Source organism: Schistocerca serialis, chromosome 2, assembly GCF_023864345.2.
Source record: "Schistocerca serialis cubense isolate TAMUIC-IGC-003099 chromosome 2, iqSchSeri2.2, whole genome shotgun sequence".
NCBI lineage: Eukaryota > Metazoa > Arthropoda > Insecta > Orthoptera > Acrididae > Schistocerca > Schistocerca serialis.
The window spans coordinates 624899361-624920486 of NC_064639.1; the positions used below are offsets into that span (position 1 = coordinate 624899361).

Genomic DNA, 21126 nt, shown 5'->3' on the forward strand with positions numbered 1-21126 from the left:
CCCCGCGCGGCATGATTTATTTGTTGTGCGAAAACTACCGAAACTTAGTTTTGGTGGAGCATAACATAAGTTGTACAGCTTTATGAAACTGACGTCGAGGAACTGGCGTTCAAATGCTATAAAGTGTAATGTAAATTGAAGAGTGAAGAGCCGTCCGTAATGTGTCACTGTGAGACACAGCACGGCACAGTCAATGCCGGCGCGGCTCTTACTAGTCGGACAGTCTCAAGTCTGTTACCCACGCAGCTGAGACCCTCTCGCCATCAAGCTAGGGCGATGCATACGTGGGCAAGTGCAGCCATCTTCCGGGATTGCGGAAATTCAACAAGTTGGTCTCCGTATCGCCCACTGTCAGAGTGTGCACAGCAGCTACTCACTTTTACTGCCTTCACGAAGAAACTATTTACAAAAGTGCATCAGAATTCAGAAAGCTTTCCATATCGCAGGCATTATGCAGGGTACTGGTTGACGTTCTTCAATAATACATACCAAACAATCTGCCGTTTCAACTGTAGAAATCTCCAACCTGCATGGGACAACAGTCTTTGGATCCTCTTGGAGATATACTGCAACCCCTCCTCCCTCTAACGAAGGCAAAGCTATTGTTGTTAGTTACTATCTAGAGGTAGCACAAAACCTGTATACCTCCATAGATACCTCTGCGTCAATGCCGTACCTCTGTGTCGTAGCCACAGTTTCAAACTCAACATGGGCGACGTAACCAGTATTCTGTATCATTCCTATCGATTAGTAAATAGTATTTACTCGAGAAGCGGGATGCAACAGATAACCTGTTTTCCAGCAGTACTTTATACAGTTTAAGTGGTGTATTAAATAAATCGGTAACATGGCATTCGGTAATGAAGTGTCTACTTCTTTCATTGGCGTTGCTGGTCACAGTCCTTAATTGTTTTTATATCCACCTACTTTTCGACGTCTGATTGGTGCTAAGTTCCCCAAGTCGATTCCAACAGCTCTCTGGCTGTTCTGTAATTGTGCCCAGCAGAGCTATTTGGAAGAAAATTTGTAAGGAAGTTGATTCTGTGGTGTTAGCAATGGCTTTGGGGGATATTTCGGTAATTTAAGGTTTAACACGTTTCGTGCCGCGTCAATTATAATGTGGCTAGTCGTACAGTAGTAAAGTAGAACGATGAACCATCGTTACAAACCTACGAGCAGTTAAAAACGCTAGAATGTATTGGATGTTACTTGGACTGAGTTCAAGGTAGGGTTGGTGGACTTCATTTACACTGTGAACCAAACGGTAGCCATCTTTACATTCGACATTAATAGCCCTCATATTGAAATAACTCCATATGTTGGAATAACTCGTACTTTTGCTGGAGTCTCGGAGAAGACAGGGTGGGGAGTCGGTGCCTGAGTTCGCCCAAGCAGCGATTTGTCAATGCATGAGTCACTAAATGCCGCTTTTAGCAACTGAAGATGACCATTTTGGCCGAAACCTGTTACGATTGTGCCATAAAAAACTGATTCTGTCAAGGAAGAAAGAAAAATTTACAGGGATATGTCTTCTGCGCAACTAGTTATGGCGTAATAGATCTTTCACTCGAGGAAATTGTAACTGGTATTTTTCCAAGCTTAATATTTTCAAATGATTGTGGAATTCTCAAGTCATCGAGGATAAAATTAATGTTAACCGTACTTGAAAGTATGTTATTATTAAGAGTGGGCGCTGTACTAAATACCGGCTTCCAAGAACTGGAAATGAGAGAAGCAAATAACAGAGATTTTCACTTGTTTTACGCGGTAAAGTTGGTAACAGTTGGGTAAGTATACACTCTCTACACAGGGGGATTCTGTATGTACTGTTTTGTTTTAGAAGCTTTTAGGTGAAAGCGACATCAGATCTGTGACTTCATTAAGATTCCATATTTAGCACAAAGTTGTATACCTAAAACGGAAGCAGTGTACGCGACTAGAAGCCTATTTAATTGGTGAATTAATTGTGTTTAAACTACAAATTATTGCTGGGCCGATGACTGACTGTCGAGTCAACGTCTGACACCGCCCTGCTCTTCTGTTTCCTGTACTCTCTTTCACTAATAATATATAGGTCATGTTATTAGACCACTCTCATTGGTCAGCGCTTGCAAACAAGCTACACGTCAATCTCACGACGTCAAAGTTACTCCAAACACTCGCTGACGGATGTGCAAGACTCTGAAAATCAAAGAAAACAGTTGATCTACAGATACGCACCATAACACAAATTTTCGGTGAAAAATCGAAATGATACCCAACGAAACTAGCCCTACGAGGTAAAAGATTACAAAGAGGCCTCTGCGCTCCATGTTATGATGTTCGCCATTCATTGACATGGATACAAGTGACGAAACTCTTTTTTCCCTTCTCAAATCTATGCCACCAGCGATGAATAGTGCACGTGTATGTACTCGACGTAATTATGTTGTAAGAATATTTTCAAAATTGCCTGCATCTACAGCTGGCTTATTCCGTGACTATAAATGACATGCTTTCATGCAAATGGCACGCATATATGGGTGACTGACTTTTCTAAGCGTTGTTGAAACTGTTTTTCCGCATTATCATCACAATAAAAATCTGTACGAGTATTGAAATCTGGGCAACGGAGGCCCAGTTTATTCGCACCGTGTGCAACCTGTATTACGCCGAAGTATTTATTTGTTGTGTGGAACCATTATAGTCGAATTACATCTGGGAAAACCAGTATCGGTCTTACAAGGCGAGGTCATATCGTTCCAATCAAGGATTTACTTCAAACTGTAGACTTTTGGTAGTCCATTAGAACAACATTAATGTGCAAGTAATAAGGCGTACTACTTAGGCGATTTCGAGAAAATCGCAACAGAAAGTTTACGCGTCAATGATAAGTCGGTGCGTTGGACCCTGACTACGAGCTGGCGGCGGTCACGTCGTTACCGTTCAAACTCCGTAGCAGGTGGATCGCTCATTGATTGACAACGAGCGAGAAGTTATTACTCGTAAAGGTAGTATTAAAATACATTCAATGATACATCACCAATTTTTGGCAATGATATTTACGAAAATTTTGCGTTACGCATGGTTTGCGTCCAAACTGTTGTAAGAAAGAGAAATCTAATGAAATGTCAAAGAGCTTTGTTTTTCCTTAGAAACTCTGAAGATCCGTTGTGCATCGGGGAAAACTACGCTTATTCGATGTAGTAGACGCCATTTTAATTTATGTCTTCCGTGTCTGTATGAAAAATATCATCGTGCAACTTGTAATGTCAAAAGCACATCCTACCATTAATCGTACATTACCCCCATATTCTTGCACATTGTGACTCATTGTATAACTGAATAATGTTATTTATACCTTTATTTATAGATGTTTGGCTTGGGCTTTCCAAACCTGTCTCTGATCCTTGAAACCTTTGTCTGCAGACCAAAGCGTGCAGGTGCAAAGCAGTTCTCGGTAACTTACCCGATTGCAGGTAGAAAGGTTTTCGGAAATCACGATAGGCATACATGCATTTGGTCGTTTTCCTGTCGGTAATTATAAACATAATACTTGTTGTGATAATAAAAATTAACGAACAAGCAAATGACATTGGGAATTCAGTAAAAGTTCATCCAAATACGGTTGTCTTTACATCATATTACCTTTGAAATGTAATATGTTCAAATATGTGTGAATTTCTAAGGGTCCAAACTGCTGACGTCATCGGTCCCTATACTTAAACACTACTTAAACTAACTTACGTTAAGGATAACACAGACATGCATGCCCGAGGAAGGACTCGAACCTCCGGCGGGAGGGGCCACGCTATCCGTGACATGGCGTCTCAAACCAAGCAGCCACTCCGCATGGCAATGTAATATGTATGAAATATGACCAGTGGTGAAAAACTATGAATTAAGACGAAAAGCATGAGCGGGATACGGTCCAGTGAGCGACCGATTACGGAGCTTGAACGTGAACCACACGACAGCCTCCACCTCGGGTTCAGCTCAGAAACGCAACGCACCGATTCATCACTAAAGAGTAATGCTTCTATTGAGATTTTCTCGAAATCGCCCAATTGGTATGCCTTAACTTTTGCGCATTATGTTGTTCTAATCGACAACTAAAAGTTACAAAGTTTGAAGTAAATCCGTAATCCGAACGTCGAACGTGGTGGCCTCCCTGTTATTTCTTATCATCATAGCTATTTGAGTCTCCATTACCATCAGATCGGCTCTCAAAAATTGTGTTTCGTAACACCTTCAACAAGATTCACATTCTGTTCAAAATAGACAGAAAAAGTTGCCAATACGTCCATAGAAATACACGCATTACCGATAACCATCTGGTTGAGGTGACTGCCACATATCCGTAGTTCCCCATGCGGCCTGCTTGACTGGCCGGAAATCAGGTGCAGCAGATAGCATCGCTTGTGACGGAGCCGCTAAAGTTACGATTTCCATGGTTTTTGCCATTGGCGCATCTTCATCCATCGATGGCAAAAACATAACACTAAGGACTGGGGAACTGGGTGATACCGTATTAAATAAACGTGACCGTTGGTAAAGTTTTTATTGTCGTTTGTATGACGTGCTGGCACAATATTCCGGCAAACGACCACGTTCACCATCAAAAGTTGCGCTAATGGACTGACTGCCGAAGGAAAAGGGGAGGTTTTATCGACATACTCCCTCCCAATTCCTTCCCGCGGCTTTTCTGTCCGCGTTTCGTGCTCTGGACAGTGTCCAGCACGCCTTGTTCTGCAGCGTGCGCGTTTGTATTCAGGCTGTACCAGAAAACTTCAGTGTTGTTGCCATCTACGTCAGTCTGAATGCGCGTTTACAGGTTGGGGCTGTAGCCGTGTATGACTAGCCTATCCCTGTAGTGCCAAGTCTTTGCCAGAACCTTTGCTCTGTTCTAATACTTTCTGTGCTATTCCATGATACAATGCTCTATGACAGCAGATTTGCTTGCCTGCAGTAATCGAGTATTTCCGCTATTTCAAGGAAATTTTCCTGATAGAGTAACCCAGGATATCGAACCGTTGCCTTCCAAAGTGGCAGGATGTTTCGTCGCTGCTCATACGTCACTGCAGAGTGGAACGTATATTCTGAAAGTGTGTCCCTTGTCTGTGACAATAAGCCACTTTTGTTTTCACACGATTGCCCTAAAATCACATCACACACAAAGCTGAACTATTTCACAGTTTCTCCTGTAGTATCATCTCCAATTTTTGGGTTTACATTGTTTTTCCACAACGTTTCTACCCGTCTCTGTTTTTTTGTTTATGCTTAAAAGAAAATCCCGCGTTGAACAGGTTCTTATTTTTTATGTAAAGCAATATAATTTTTACTTCTACGTTTAACCTTCCTTTCTTCAATGTAAGTTCTTTTTGCAAATGTTCCAAAATTGTTGCTGCTTTCTCTTGGCCGTTGACGATGTATCTTTTACTTTTTTTGATCAGCTTTTTATTTTGTAAGTAGTATGTATTTAGAGCCTTCTTTCATGGACCAGGTGATGAACTTCTTACATTTGCGATGGCTTTTTACCTGTCTTATTACATCTGAAAGGATCTCTGTTATTAATAATATCCTAGTGCATTCTGTTCCTATTCGCTGACACTGAACTACTGCCAATCTTTTTGTAATTTAACAGACCTCTATTGAGTAATATTTAGAGCGCTAACTTTCAGAATAAGCAGGTCAGCCGAGTCTCTATAGAACAGTGGTTCCCAACGTGGCGATAATTACTCCTTGGGGGAGGGGGCAAATGAAATTTTCTGAACGGTAAAAACAAAATGGTTCAGTTGTGTTTCGGTCACGAAACTAAATTATTTTCAAAAAATCATTACTAATATCACTATTATGTAAGACTGTAGTCCTGCTTTCATAAGTTACCAGTAATTACGTTTCTTCTAACTGACACATAAGTATGACACACGTACTTTGAACCATGCATCTACGACAATAAAATTGAGTCATGTAAGCCACATATGCTTAAATGCCTCATGAAAATGCTTTCTCTGAGTTCTAGGTATATCCCGATATACAGATAAACGAACTAATTGAAAGCACAACACAACAGTAACTACTTAATGGGTAGTACATTGCAGTAGATTCCACACAGTTTTATTATTATTATTATTATTACTGTTATTATTAGTGGCAGTGGTCAGACAGAAAGAATTAGCAACCTGAAGTCAGCCAGTTTCTGTCAGGTCAGAGGTAAGCAGTCCATCAGTCCAGTGATCTACGAACAATAAATCTAGCGCACACATCTTAGCTTGGTTGAATTTTAATGGACATGTAGGCTGTGGGCGAAGGAAGTATTGCTAGGGAAAGGAGTGGTGCAGTGAAACCGTGTTTTGTAACAAGTTTTAATATTTCTTAAATTTAAAGAACCTCTCTCACACCGGCCTGATTTAGCTTCACTGATCAGGATAGTAAAAACATGCGTATATTAAGGGAATTTTCATTGACAAAGCAGGCTTATCACATTCACACAGTTCAATACTGTTCTGTCCTGATTAAATTAAGCTTAACTTAAATTCCATAAGGCAGTGAAGCAATTTCGAAGTCTCGGTGCGACTAAAATTGTCAGTCGATCTCCTGGAAACATTTGTAATAATTATTAACTTTCGGTGATCGCATGGGGAAGACCGCAGATCTGCTGGTAAGACCGTGTTAGCCTATTTATTTGAAGTAACTGGATATCTTGAGCATTCAAAACGGCAGGTTCGTCCAGTGTAAATCAGACGTTCCCCACTGATCCCGTGCAACACAGCGTAGTAAGCAGACACTGTCAATAATAATAATCCGTTAAATAATACGCGAACACACTTACTTTAGTTTAGTTCATGTATTAAACTCCTTCCCATACAGAATCTCATCAAGATGGCGACTCGCTCAACAATACATACATATATACCCCTTCTTTTACGACTAATCGGCAAGAACTTCCTATTCTTTTCATAAGAGAAAACATAGATAGCAGAGAAGCTATTCCATGGAGTAAATGGACGCTCCAAGGAATAATTGAGCTTGAAACTACTTTGCATTGATAATCGGTAAGATAAGAAGAGATATTTCGAGATATGTACTGAGTTATATAATTTATAAAATTTCTGAAAATATCGCGGAGAGACCGCTGCAAGAGACATTACAAAGTATCTACCCTCACAATGGACAGTTAGCTTTCTTTTCTGAAAGGAAGTTATAGGTAATACTCGCGATGCACTGAGAACTGCTTCATCATTCTACAAAAAAGATCGTTAGAAATAAGCAGCGCTCTTTATCTCTTTGAATCATTAGTTCGTGATTTAACACAACACCTAAAAAATTAAATGTCCTTTATCTTTTGTCACTTCAAAAATAAAAGTGATCAAAGAAAATTATTTTACATTCTAATGTTTAGCTAGTTGCAAATGTTGATGACGATGGGTAGAGGAGTGTTGCTAGCTAATATCTGATTACAGTCCGGGGTAACGGTCACAGAAATTTTGAGAATTTCTGGTATAGGAAAACCAAGCTGGATTAACTACTGTTCATTTGTTACATCAACCAGCCAGACAACGGTTTTTAGGCATGTGCTGCACCTGTTTGCTGGTATGCCAGACTGGTTGCCAGTCAACCACTGAGAAACACATCACACAAACGATAAAACAACGAAAGCACATTGAACATAGTTCACGTGGTCAACAAACACGTAAATAATCATTCATAACGTTAAATAAAGGTATCATTTTATTTTCTGGTCACCTAAGCATACACTCTAATTTCTGAGTAAAGGATATATAAACAGCGAAAAGGTGACTGTTCTTAAAATTACTTTACCAAGATAAAAATTATTCTTGGTTTTCCATGCTACAAAAGTGGCCCAGAACAAGAAGAGATGCGACACCGTTCGATTTGGTGCTACTACTGATATTCTTAGTTTATCATTCCAAATCTGGTCCGCATTCAGGAGGCGACACAGTTTATTCTCTTAGCCCGCAGCTGTCGTGTTGCACGGACGGTGGAGGATACGCCACAAGGCACGGCGGAATCCGTAAAGGCAGCGGAGAGGGATCCCTCGGGATGTATGGGGAATCCCTCAGGACGCAGCGACGCCCCGAGGCGGGTAGATCTAGGCTCAGCAGACACGCCTGACGTCAGACATCTGGCGCCAGCGACTGACGCTGGTTGTCTCAGAGGCTCTGCCGCCAAACTTTCTACACGTTAGAGCTAACCGTGACGCCTGGCATTACGCCGGCATTATTTGTTCAAAGTTCGACACTCTGCATCACAGACCCGCGTGGGGTGATGGACTTTTATTACGGAAGATCGGCATTTAGATTCAACTATGTACACAACAATTTAGATTTATCCAAATAATTTCAATCGAATTTCGTAATTGTTTCTTCCAATATAGCATAGCAGTTTTTTTCCAACGTCTATATCCAGCTGAGCTAGTGTTTTCTGGAAAAAGACATTAAACCTCAATTCTCTTCTTTTGTCATTGTAATTGCTAACAACACTATTTCGTATCTTCAGTGAGAGTGCGTTACACCACACACTGCTATTTTGTTGATAAACAGTTCCGCAATCTGTATAGAACATGCTACAGCCAACGCATTCGAGATAAAAGCGGTTTTGTAGAATAGCTATGTGTTTAGTATTCCACTTGATGTTATATGCATAGCGACAATGGTTGAAATAGCTTACAGTAACATAAATTTGTGATAGCTTTTATCTGGTCTCTTGTAAGATTACGTTTTCTTTTTTCTTTTTGAATGGGACAGCTAAGGACCATGTTTCAATTTCAACTCCATATTTGTTTTTTCTTTTCCTTCCTTTTAGTACTCTTTCATCTGTTCACTCTTTTTTTTCTTCCTGTGTTTTGACAATTTCAGATTACTGCTATTTCACTCTCTTAGCTTGGCATCCTTCCATATTCAATAACGTTTCCCTATACAATTCCATCGGTTGTTTCTTCAGTTTTTTTATATTTTTTCTAATTTCTTTAACTTCGTGGATCCAACATGTTGGTGACCTTTTATTGCACAAATCTTTGATGACATTTTTAGTTGATCTACTGCCTCACATTCGATATAAACGTCTAAAAATCACGAATTATTTTTCTCGAAGCTTTTGATATATTTTTTATGTTTCGAAATATTTCATTGCTACTTCGTTACTTCCAATCTTCCACGGTTTTTCGTGGGTGTAATATTTTCCTGATGATTTACCCTTATACTACTTTTAATTTATATGCTACACATACACTTACATATAGACATTCTGAATCACTACTGTATTGTTATGTCTTATATTTGCGTATTTGGGCAGTCATTTTTATTCTGAATTTCTTTAGTTGTAACACACCCCCTCTCCGTTTTATTTATTTATTTATTTTACACGTCTAGTTCCGTAGGACGAAATCGAAGAGCAAATCTTCAAGGTCATGGAACGTGTCAGTACACGAAATTACAACATACAGGTAATGTTCATGAACACAAAAAGAACAAGCGATAAGCTTAAATAAATACAATCAACAATACAGCATAGGAATCAGCTTAATTTTTCAAGGAACTCCTTGACAGAGTAGAAGGAGTGACGCATGAGGACACTCTTCAGTTTAGGTTTGAAAGCGCGTGTATTACAGCTAAGATTTTTTAATTCTTGTGATATCTTATTGAAAATAGATGCAGCAGTATACCGCACACCTTTCTGCACAAGAGTCAAAGAAGTGCGATCCAAATGCAGGATGGATTTCTGCCTAGTATTAACTGAGTGAAAGCTGCTAATTCTTGGGAATAAGCTCCTTTCTTCTATAACAGTTTTTCCAAAACATTTTCTTACATTATTTCTCCCGGATATTTAAAGTCTTCAGTGTCTTTATTTGACTAGTACATTTTTTCAGATATTTCGGCGCGTTTTTAACGTTGGTTACATTTTTTCCACAGAAATACTTAAAACCGTCCTACTGCCTGCTTCTAAAAGACTGATTAGTGTTACAGCAGATGTCGTATTCTCAGAAAGTATGGCAAAATCATCTGCAAATGCATGACTGTTTATCCCAGTGTTTTTCTTCTTGCCGCCCTTATTGATGAAAATAAAATTATCGCTGTTTTTTTTTATCACAGTTACAAAGAATTGGGGAATGGCAGTCACGTTCCCATATACCTGTGTTTATTTCGAAGGAGTGAGGCATTTCTCCCATAAATTTCACTTTAGATACCGTGTCTGCATGTATTTCGCGAATTAGATTTGCTGATTTAGACTCTACACTAAATTTGATTATTTTACCTTTAGTCTCTCTCTGTCAACAGAATCAAAGGCCTTTTTTAAATCAACGGACATTACTAAAATAAATTTGGAATTCAGTGGTCTGTGAGAAATGATTGACTTCAGATTAAATATTTGTCCAGAACATGGTCTGCTCTTCCTGAAACTATCTTAGCATTCACCCGAATGACTGCCCAGTGTTGTTTCTATTCTGTCTACTAGAATCCTACATAAAGTCTTATGTGCAAGTGATAGTTAAGAAACTCCTCTGTAACTGTTAACGTCCCGTTTATTGGCTTTCTTTTGTCAAGGATGTATTAAGGCTATCTTCCACTCTCCTTCAAAGGTTGATTTAGCTCATTTCTTCTTCTCTACCTTTACTGTTGGTTAAGGTTTCAATTACTTCTTCAATAATTTCTTCGAGACTCATGGTTAATTCTTCTTCGAGATTTTCATGAGTATTTGAGAATTGGTACTGCACAGTCAAGAAGCTACACGCAATGTATTAGCAGTTGTGAATATAGACAACAATCAGCTGCATAATGGAATGAAAACAAAGAAACTTTTGTGCCGGACGGGGACTCGAAACCACATGCATGCTCGAAGGAACATTTCATCGTACTCCTGAGCAACACAGGCTCTGCAGTATCGCAGTCAAGAAGCTGATCAATATATTTACATCGGACCATGAACTATAAAAATGAAAACCTTACAATACAGTCTCCGTTCCTACGCCTACTTGTGGTTTATTTATATTCTTTTATTCTGTAAACAGTAGTGTTGGACTGCATACGACTTACATAAGCTATCAGTAAGCAAGATCCGTCATGACAAAGCTTTATGATAAATACACAACGACAACTGAAGAGCCAGTGGATGGTAGTGCTCGTAACTACCATCAGCCACTTATAATTTAATGACATTTTGAAACTTCATAACTAATAATCAAAGATTCAGCACCTGTATATGAACTATCTTCGTAAAATGCGATATCTGTACTGGCGCTACATGCATATTTTCGAATGCCACAGATAAAGAGGTGCACACAGGGCCGTTGTTACTGTAGGAACATGCACTCAAAGATAATGAAGCCGATTCTCATTCATTTTCGCTTACCAAAGAGTAGGCCCATTTTCCTGTCGACATCATACAGAAATGATTCAAACTTAGGTTTACCTTTTCAAAAGTACCATTAAATATTATCAAGACTCACTGTCGACGATGGCATGCAAACGGAACGTCCTGTTAAACCTAAAGAATAAAAAGGAGTACATATGTTAGAGGGGAAAATACCGATGTATTTCCTATAACAGATACCTTCTATAGAACTCGTCTATTACAGATTGAAGTGTTAGGAGCTCTTCCTCGTAATACTGTCTTTGTATGAGGTAATAACTTCAGCAATCCGTTGAAGTATTGACCCTTGCTTAGCCCCGTGATGCTTGAAGTCGTATGTGCAATTCCTTTGTTTTATTCTTATTCAGCGTTTACAGCACTGAATAACATTGTGATGCTCCGTTCGGGGTGTACATCTACATCTACATCTACATTTACACTCCGCAAGCCACCCAACGGTGTGTGGCGGAGGGCACTTTACGTGCCACTGTCATTACCTCCCTTTTCTGTTCCAGTCGCGTATGGTTCGCGGGAAGAACGACTGTCTGAAAGCCTCCGTGCGCGCTCTAATCTCTCTAATTTTACATTCGTGATCTCCTCGGGAGGTATAAGTAGGGGGAAGCAATATATTCGATACCTCATCCAGAAACGCACCCTCTCGAAACCTGGCGAGCAAGCTACACCGCGATGCAGAGCGCCTCTCTTGCAGAGTCTGCCACTTGAGTTTATTAAACATCTCCGTAACGCTATCACGGTTACCAAATAACCCTTTGACGAAACGCGCCGCTCTTCTTTGGATCTTCTCTATCTCCTCCGTCAAACCGATCTGGTACGGATCCCACACTGATGAGCAATACTCAAGTATAGGTCGAACGAGTGTTTTGTAAGCCACCTCCTTTGTTGATGGACTACATTTTCTAAGCACTGTCCCAATGAATCTCAACCTGGTACACGCCTTACCAACAATTAATTTTATATGATCATTCCACTTCAAATCGTTCCGCACGCATACTCCCAGATATTTTACAGAAGTAACTGCTACCAGTGTTTGTTCCGCTATCATATAATCATACAATAAAGGATCCTTCTTTCTATGTATTCGCAATACATTACATTTGTCTATGTTAAGGGTCAGTTGCCACTCCCTGCACCAAGTGCCTATCCGCCGCAGATCTTCCTGCATTTCGCTACAATTTTCTAATGCTGCAACTTCTCTGTATACTACAGCATCATCCGCGAAAAGCCGCATGGAACTTCCGACACTATCTACTAGGTCATTTATATATATTGTGAAAAGCAATGGTCCCATAACACTCCCCTGTGGCACGCCAGAGGTTACTTTAACGTCTGTAGACGTCTCTCCATTGATAACAACATGCTGTGTTCTGTTTGCTAAAAACTCTTCAATCCAGCCACACAGCTGGTCTGATATTCCATAGGCTCTTACTTTGTTTATCAGGCGACAGTGTGGAACTGTATCGAACGCCTTCTGGAAGTCAAGAAAAATAGCATCTACCTGGGAGCCTGTATCTAATATTTTCTGGGTCTCATGAACAAATAAAGCGAGTTGGGTCTCACACGATCGCTGTTTCCGGAATCCATGTTGATTCCTACATAGTAGATTCTGGGTTTCCAAAAACGACATGATATTCGAGCAAAAAACCTGTTCTAAAATTCTACAACAGATCGACGTCAGAGATATAGGTCTATAGTTTTGCGCATCTGCTCGACGACCGGCAATTCAAAATCTATTCCCTGTTGACTTCGTTCCTGTATCATCCGAGATAAAATTTCTTATTTAAGTTATTGTAGTTGGTTATCCACAGAAGTTGCCCTGCAGTTTTTCTCTTCCAAAGACTCTCTACAGGGTGGTCTGAAAATGTGTGAAAAGCTTCTGTGGGTGTTGCAGAGTAACTGGTGCTGATAAATAATTATTAAGATAAACATTCGATGCGGTGCGCCGTTTCCGAGCCGGCTATGGCGTACATTACATGCTGAAAACTTGTACCCATTCCACACACACTATCTTCATATTGTTGATGAAGAATACTCAGAATTGGAGAACACTCAGTGTAATGTCGTTTATTGAAACTGAACTACACTTCTCGAAATATCACTATATACACACAAAGAAAACAAATAACTATTCATTAAGATCGTCGGTGAGGTCCGTCGGAGCTGGTCCTAGCTCGGCGAGGAACTGGTTGTACTGCTGCTGCGCTGGCCTTATAAAGCCGGCGGAGGTCGGCGGAGTACTCCAACTTTCCCTGTGTCTGTGAGGCGACCTCTGCAGAAAAAGGTTCGCCGTTTCCGAGTTAATTGACATTAAAGTCAGCCAATCAGACCGTTGCGCTCGCAAATTCAAGCGGATCCAGAGACAATGGACAATGTGGACACACTGTCGAGCAAAAAAAAAAAAAAAAAAAAAAAAGGTTCAAATGGCTCTGAGCACTATGGGACTTAACATCTGAGGTCATCAGTCCCCTAGAACTTAGAACTACTTAAACGTAACTAACCTAAGGACATCACACACATCCATGCCTGAGGCAGGATTCGAACCTGCGAGCGTAGCGGTCGCTCGGTTCCACACTGTAGCGCACAGAACCGCACGGGATTCGCATTAGTCTCTAGCAAGTTCTGTTTGTTTGGAAGAATTGTTTTCCTCTTGGTTGCACCTGCAAGTGCTTGTGTATGTTATATGGTACACAGGGGATCTTGAGTGTAGTGTGCCTGGCAGGGGCCGTCTGTGGTAGACGTAACAGTTGACGCTGCCACACGGCTTGAATTTGTGACAGGTTAAATGACAATCATCATTTGTTCCCATTAATTCTATTCACTCATGGAGCCACGTTTACATGGACTGGAATCAAGAAAAGGGTAATAATCATCTGTGGTCGTAGGATCCACACGCGACAACAGAAACCAATTTACAAGTTCGTTTTTCGATCAAAGTTTGGTGCGGCATCATTAGTAATGTAGTGTTGGCAGAAGAGCCAACACTGTTTTTCTAGAGGAGGCCGAAATGCACGCGTTTAATTACACGCTGACTGGCGTGAGGTCTTGAACAGGACAATATCTTGAGAATTGCAAATAAAGTACGTAGATTATGTAATACTTAACTTTAATCCACAATTGTAGAACATCTCTCGTTACGGTACATGCTTCATAATATTAATTATCAACTGCTATGGCGCCTTGCTAGGTCGTAGCAAATGACGTAGCTGAAGGCTATGCTAACTATCGTCTCGGCAAATGAGAGCGTATCGGTCAGTGTAGCTTCGCTAGCAAAGTCGGCTGTACAACTGGGGCGAGTGCTAGTAAGTCTCTCTAGACCTGCCGTGTGGTGGCGCTCGGCCTGCTATCACTGACAGTGGCGACACGCGGGTCCGGCGTATACTAATGGACCGCGGCCGATTTAAAGGCTACCACCTAGCAAGTGTGGTGTCTGGCGGTGACACCACAAGTAATATGTGTATAGCTCCAGCCATTTTAGAAGATCGAATGACGGGACAGTATTACTTCAGTTTTTTGAAAATTTGTTTGCTAAACACCCTGAGGACATTCCTTTGGCTACGGGGACTGCAATGTACTTCCAAAATCATGCATCCCTTTCACATTTTATCAGTCGTGTGAGGAAACATCTCAGGCGTACTTATCCCAATCATGGACTGGTCGTGATACTACAGTCAACTGGTTACTAAGACCACTACAACTTACGCCATTAGAGTTTAGTTTATAGGCTTGGATGCGATCTGAGGTGCAAAATCGAAAGGTGAATCCGCGAGAAGAGCAGCTTGGTAGCATTATGGACACTGCCGTCCTCATTAGGAAATGTGAAGAGGCTCTCAGACAAGAAACACAGCATCTTCCCTCAAGAGAGCACAAATGCATTTAACTTGACGGAGGGATATTTTAACATTTATTGTGAACCGTATAATAGCTGTGATGTGACCTGTACGATAATGCTTAGAGGTAAAAGAGTTAAAATACGTATTTTTCAATGATCCTTTAACTATAACTCACGTTGTAATATTTGCTAATTGTTGTAGATGCGCACATGTGTTAACCTGACGATTTATTGAATATTCCATGTACAGTAAAAGGGTTCTGTCTCTGAAACCAGAGGGTTAGGGCACATATCCACATGCAGTTTTTTTTTTTTTTTCCTTTTCTTTTCTTGCTTCAAATGATCGTTCTTGTTACATCCCTCAGTACTGACTATTCCTCTCAAGCACAATCATGTCACTAGTAGAGAGAAGAGCAGATTGCTCTTCTGTTATCTATTCTCACGCGAATTAGCTGCTCACCGAAGTGGAATATAATCTTTCTCGCAGATTACTTACTGTCATATACTAGTCAGTACTGTAACGTCGAAGCTTCACTGCTGCGCTTGGAATATGTCGCCCGTCAGGCGGTCCAACAACCAGGGATGACTGTCTGGGATGCTATTTTATTGCTTAGCGGGACCCCTTTGATTGTCGTACGCGGTACCCTTACGGCACGGAGGTATGTCGATGATTCCAACTCTGACTGCTTCTGCAATGTGATGGATACCATACTACTGCTCCTACAATCTACAACAAAAAAAGCGACGCCCCACGAAGGAATTGTCCGAATGAGACGGAAATCCACAGGAATTATGTACGTGTACAGACATAAAAATGATTACAATTTCAGTAAAATCGGATGATTTATTCAAGAGAAAGAGCTTCGTAAAGTGAGAAAATCAACAACGCGTTGGTCCAGATCTGGCTCTTATGCAAGCAGTTATTCGGTTTGGCCTTGATTGACAGAGTTGTTGGATGTCCTCATGTGGAACATCGTGCCAAATTCTGTCCTACTGCCACGTTAGATTGTCGTAATCCCGAGATGGTTAGAGTGCCCTGCTCATAATTCTCCTAACGTTCTCAGCTGGGGAGGAATCCGACGACCTTGCTGGGCAAAGTAAGGTTTGGCTAGCACGAAGACGAGTAGCAGCAAGAGCAACAAAACGGGGCGTAGAATATCCTCGAATACTGCTGTGCTGTAAGGGTGCCGCGGATGACATCCAAAGGGGACCTGCTAGGAAAGCGAATGACGCCCTAAGCCCTCACTCCTGAAGTCGGGCCGTATGGCGAGCGACAGTGAGGATGGTATCCCACCGCTGGTGCTGTCTCCAGACACGTCTTCGCTGATCTTTGGGACTCAGTTCGAAGTGAGACGCATCACTAAAGACAATTCTCCTCCAGCCAAATGAGATTCCAGATCATTTTTGTTGCCCTTCATGGCAAGCCAATCTTGGCTTACATTTCAACAAGATAATGCCCTCCCGCACACTATAAGTTTCTACTGATTTTCTTCATGCTTGCTAAACCCTACCTTGCACAGAAAGTCACCGTATCCGTCCCCTCTTGAGAATGTTTGAAGCATTATCCGCATGGCTCCCCAACCAGCTCGGGAGTTCGACGATCTAACACAACAATTGGACAGAACGTGGCACAATATCCCGCAGGAGAACATATAACATGTCTGTCAGTCAAAGCCAAGCCGCATCATTGCTTGCGTGAGGGCCACAGCGTGTTATTGACTCACTCAATTCGTGAAGCTCTTTCTCTTGAATAAAGCATCCAATTTTTTCTGAAACTATAATCATTTGTTCTTCTGTACATGTACTTCATATCTACCGATTTCTGTCCCATTCGGATAATTGCTTCGTGGTAAGTGTTTTTTTTAATTTTCTTGGTGTGTGTTTATAGCACACCAGCGAGTATTATTTCCGTGTTCGCAGGGTGTCTTACCACGTAACTTCCACTTCTGTGCTTCATATGCCGTCCGTTCTGCTGTTATCTAGAGCAGGGGTTCCCAACAAAATTTTCTCGAGGACCCCCTCATCGAGCATGGATTGGTACCTTGTCTTATCACAATATCAAGTACCTAAAAAAAACCAAATTAAGAGTCTTTTTATAAGTTTTCTATTTTTGGTACTTACAAGGGAACCTCCCCATCGCACCCTCCTCAGATTTAGTTATAAGTTGGGACAGTGGATAGGCCTTGAAAAACTGAACACAGATCAATCGAGAAAACAGGAAGAAGTTGTGTGGAACTATGAAAAAAATAAGCAAAATATACAAACTGAGTAGTCCATGCGCAAGATAGGCAACATCAAGGACAGCGTCAGCTCACGAGCGCCGTGGTCCTGCGGTTAGCGTGAGCAGCTGCGGAACGAGAGGTCCTTGGTTCAAGTCTTCCGTCGAGTGAAAAGTTTACTTTCTTTATTTCCGCAAAGTTATGATCTTTCTGTTCGTTCATTGACGTCTCTGTTCACTGTAATAAGTTTAGTGTCTGTGTTTTGCGACCGCACCGCAAAACGTTGCTATTAGAAGACGAAAGGACGTGCCTCTCCAATGGGAACCGAAAACATTTAATCGCAAGGTCATAGGTCAACCGATTCCTCCACAGAAAAACACGTCTGATATATTCTATACGACACTGGTGACAGCATGTGCGTCACATGACAGGAATATGTTGTCAACCCACCTAACTTGTACACTTGACGAGTGGGTAAAAAGATTCTTCTACCTTGCCCGATATAGGTTTTCTTGTGGATGTGATAATCACTCCCAAAAAAGTGATGAAAACGTAAGAGTTTGTCACATAAAACTGCAACAAATGGATGCAACGGTTTCACAGTCGCACAGTTTTCCCTGTGCTCTGTCAAAACATATGTTTTTAACGTTTTCAAATTTTTCCGTGTGTAGACAGTCAAATCCTGCATATGTCCAAGTAAATCTGAACATGTCCTGGAATTTTGGAGAGCGAAGTTGATAATATGTGAGTGCCTGAACTTTGATAATTGTCTGAAAAAAAAAAAATGAAAATTTTCGCTCCAGGGAAGATTTGAACCAACAACCTCCTGTTCCGCAGCTGCTCACGCTAACCACGGGACCACGGCTTTCCTGAGCTTATTTTATCCTCGAAGTTGCTTATCGTGCCCATGGACTACTCAGTTTGTATATTTTGTTTATTTTTTTCTTAGTTCCACATAATTTCTTCCTGTTTTCTCGATTTATCTGTGTACAGTTTTTCAAGGCCTATCCACTGTGCCAACTTATAACTAAATCTGAGGGAGATGCGATGGGGAGGATCCCTTGTTAGAAAAAAAATTGTCATATTCATTACTGAAAAAATATTGAGCTTAAAACTTTTTCAATTTAGCCATCATTGAAATTGTTAAATTTTTGATTATTGCTCAAAATCTTTGTCTTCAAATTTAGGTGTTTAGTATAACAAACTCCTTAAAAAAAATAAAAATTGAGTATGAACTGAAAATGACATGAAAACACTAAAACTGAGTGTATTGGTCTTTCAAGTGTACTACATTAGAGATTGCATTGAGTAGACATGTGTGAAAAATAAGAAAACACTAATTTCATACAAGGTATTATTTATTTGAAAAAAATACAGTTGTAACAGAGTACTCCATCAGTATACAGTTAGTTTTAATTTTCAGTTCTTAATGAGATGAGTTCAATCTGACCTTTGAGTCCATTATTTCTGAAATATTAGGTTCCGAATTTGAAAATTTTCCTCTGAAATCCGACCACATGTCGAGCCGATTCTGGTGGCATCCAGCAGAACTATTTGCCTCTATCTAATTCTAGTTTTGCGCTAGAGTGTACTAGTGTCAGTTGGCTCTAGGAAGACGCTAGACGCAGAAGTTTGCGTTCGCTAAAGCTCTGCTCATACTGGAAGCGGCCAAAACAAAAAATCTGTTATCATATGAAATATATTTAATATATTTTTATTCTAATAGCATCTTGCGGACCCCTCTGGCGTAGTTCGCGGACCCCTAGGGGTCCGCGGACCACCTGTTAGGAACCACTGATCTAGAGACATGTTACCACAGTGCACTGACCTTCCTGCTGAGACCGTGGGCGCATCCCTGTCCGCATTTCGTGTTGACACCATTATATTTGCTCACCTGAACTACTTACTGCTCATTAAGTGTACTGTGTATCGATGACGTACCTTCCTCGCGTCTGTAACGTGCATTCTGTTGAATTTCACATTAATAAAATTTGATAGCCATGTCAGGGCCCTGTTGTCAGGTCCCTGTCGTCTTCACACTGGAGGACAATTCCAAAACTTGTTTTTACGTGAGGAGGATGAAATTTGAGTGTGCCAGTGACGGTGTTGTCCAGTGTGGTGCTGTGGTGTTCCGCAGGTCGCATCCCGCAGATGGGCCGTGGCCGGCAGAGCTCCAGCAGGCCTAGAGACGGAGAGCGGCCGGGGACGCGCGCGCCGCCGCAGGCGCGCCTCATCTGAGGCTTGCTGCAACCCGCCACGCTTAACCCTACCCACGAGATACATGGCGTAGCTGATCCATGTTCCTCCCAACGCTGTTCGCTCTCTGCACTTCAACTCTGTCAACGTCGACGCGCAAATTTAATGACAAACAGGAATAGTTACTTGTTGTGCATTTAAGAATAACATCTATACGTAAATTATTCTGTAGAAAAGTTTCACTTGTATCTCAAATAAAAGTATTGCAGTCGAGATACTATACCTAAAATATGTGTATAACTTCCTGTAGAAACTGTCTGTAAAATTTACGTAAGTGTATATACAGAATTCTCTGATAAACTGCTGTGCTATGACATTAAATTCTGGAAATGTAATCAATCCTTGTGAAAAGAAATTTCTCGCAGAGAAACAAATGTGTAATGATAGAACACCATACTTGAAAGTATTTTCTTTAAATTAATGTTGTAGTCCTTAAAACAGAACAGAAGGTGAAAAAATTCTAACTACATTCACATGCTGAAAAGTTTGTTTACTCCCACTATCATGGGGCCAAAACGGTAGTTAAGTCCTGAACTGTACCATGTACACAGGCTTTCTAAATATGCTAAACATATGTTCCTCACTTCTCCTACATAATATTTATGTTAAGTCAACTTCAGAGCCTAATACTGATCACAAAAGCACTCTGATTTTGATTATAAATGGGAACTCCATCGTTTTATTTTCTTGCATAGTTCATATATGTAAACATAAAAAGATGCCATGCATTTTTTAAGTGTATCTATTATGTTTTAGCTCCTTCATGTGCTTGCATACACGTAATCTACTCAGTGTTATTTATGACAATAATCCATGATACTTCATTTCAGAAAATTTGTGACAGTATTGTAAAGATGATGTGAATATAAATGACAATAAGCAAATCAGTCAGTCAGACATCTAAGAAATTATATAACTTAATTAATTTTATATTTAGTACCAAGTTTTTCCGTCACCTGGATCAACTTTTAGAAGAAAGAGTATAGGCCCATTATAACCTGTATCGAAGTAGTTTTGTGTGACGTTGCAAGAATACTTGCTGAAAATCTGTATATGTTTAGGTAGATTCGAATCGATGTCTGTAATTTAAAACAGAAAGCATAAATAAATAAATAAATGTTACATGACGTCTCCCTTTTACTGAAATCCTAATCAAACACCGCAGTTTCTGTTTAAGTCTATTCCTGGTTTTTAATATTTTGAGATACTTGTATAAGTTTTCATTGATTAGGCTACAGAAACACTAGAATGAAACATGAGTGAGTTAGGAATACGAGAACAAAATACATTTTGATGTGCCTCTCAACATGGAAATTTCGATTCTTCTTCTATCACACGTACAAAATGACACATTACCTCAATGCTATTACGAGAAGCAGCACAATATACCTCAATACTATTACGAGTAGCAACATAGTAAAATGTACAGGGTGTCCATAAAGTCCCTTTACAACT

General features: G+C 40.5%; 1 protein-coding gene across 2 annotated transcripts in view; it reads left to right on the forward strand.

Annotated features, from left to right (window-relative positions):
• The window catches only part of LOC126457686 (uncharacterized), a 412004-nt gene extending 391229 nt beyond the window's left edge, over positions 1-20775 (forward strand). For both annotated transcript variants that reach the window (XM_050094192.1, XM_050094193.1), the window contains one exon: positions 19553-20775. In XM_050094192.1, coding sequence (XP_049950149.1) covers positions 19553-19601 — 49 coding nt within the window. In that variant the 3' untranslated portion in view covers positions 19602-20775. The remainder of the gene's footprint in view (positions 1-19552) is intronic.
• Positions 20776-21126: the final 351 nt, after the last annotated feature.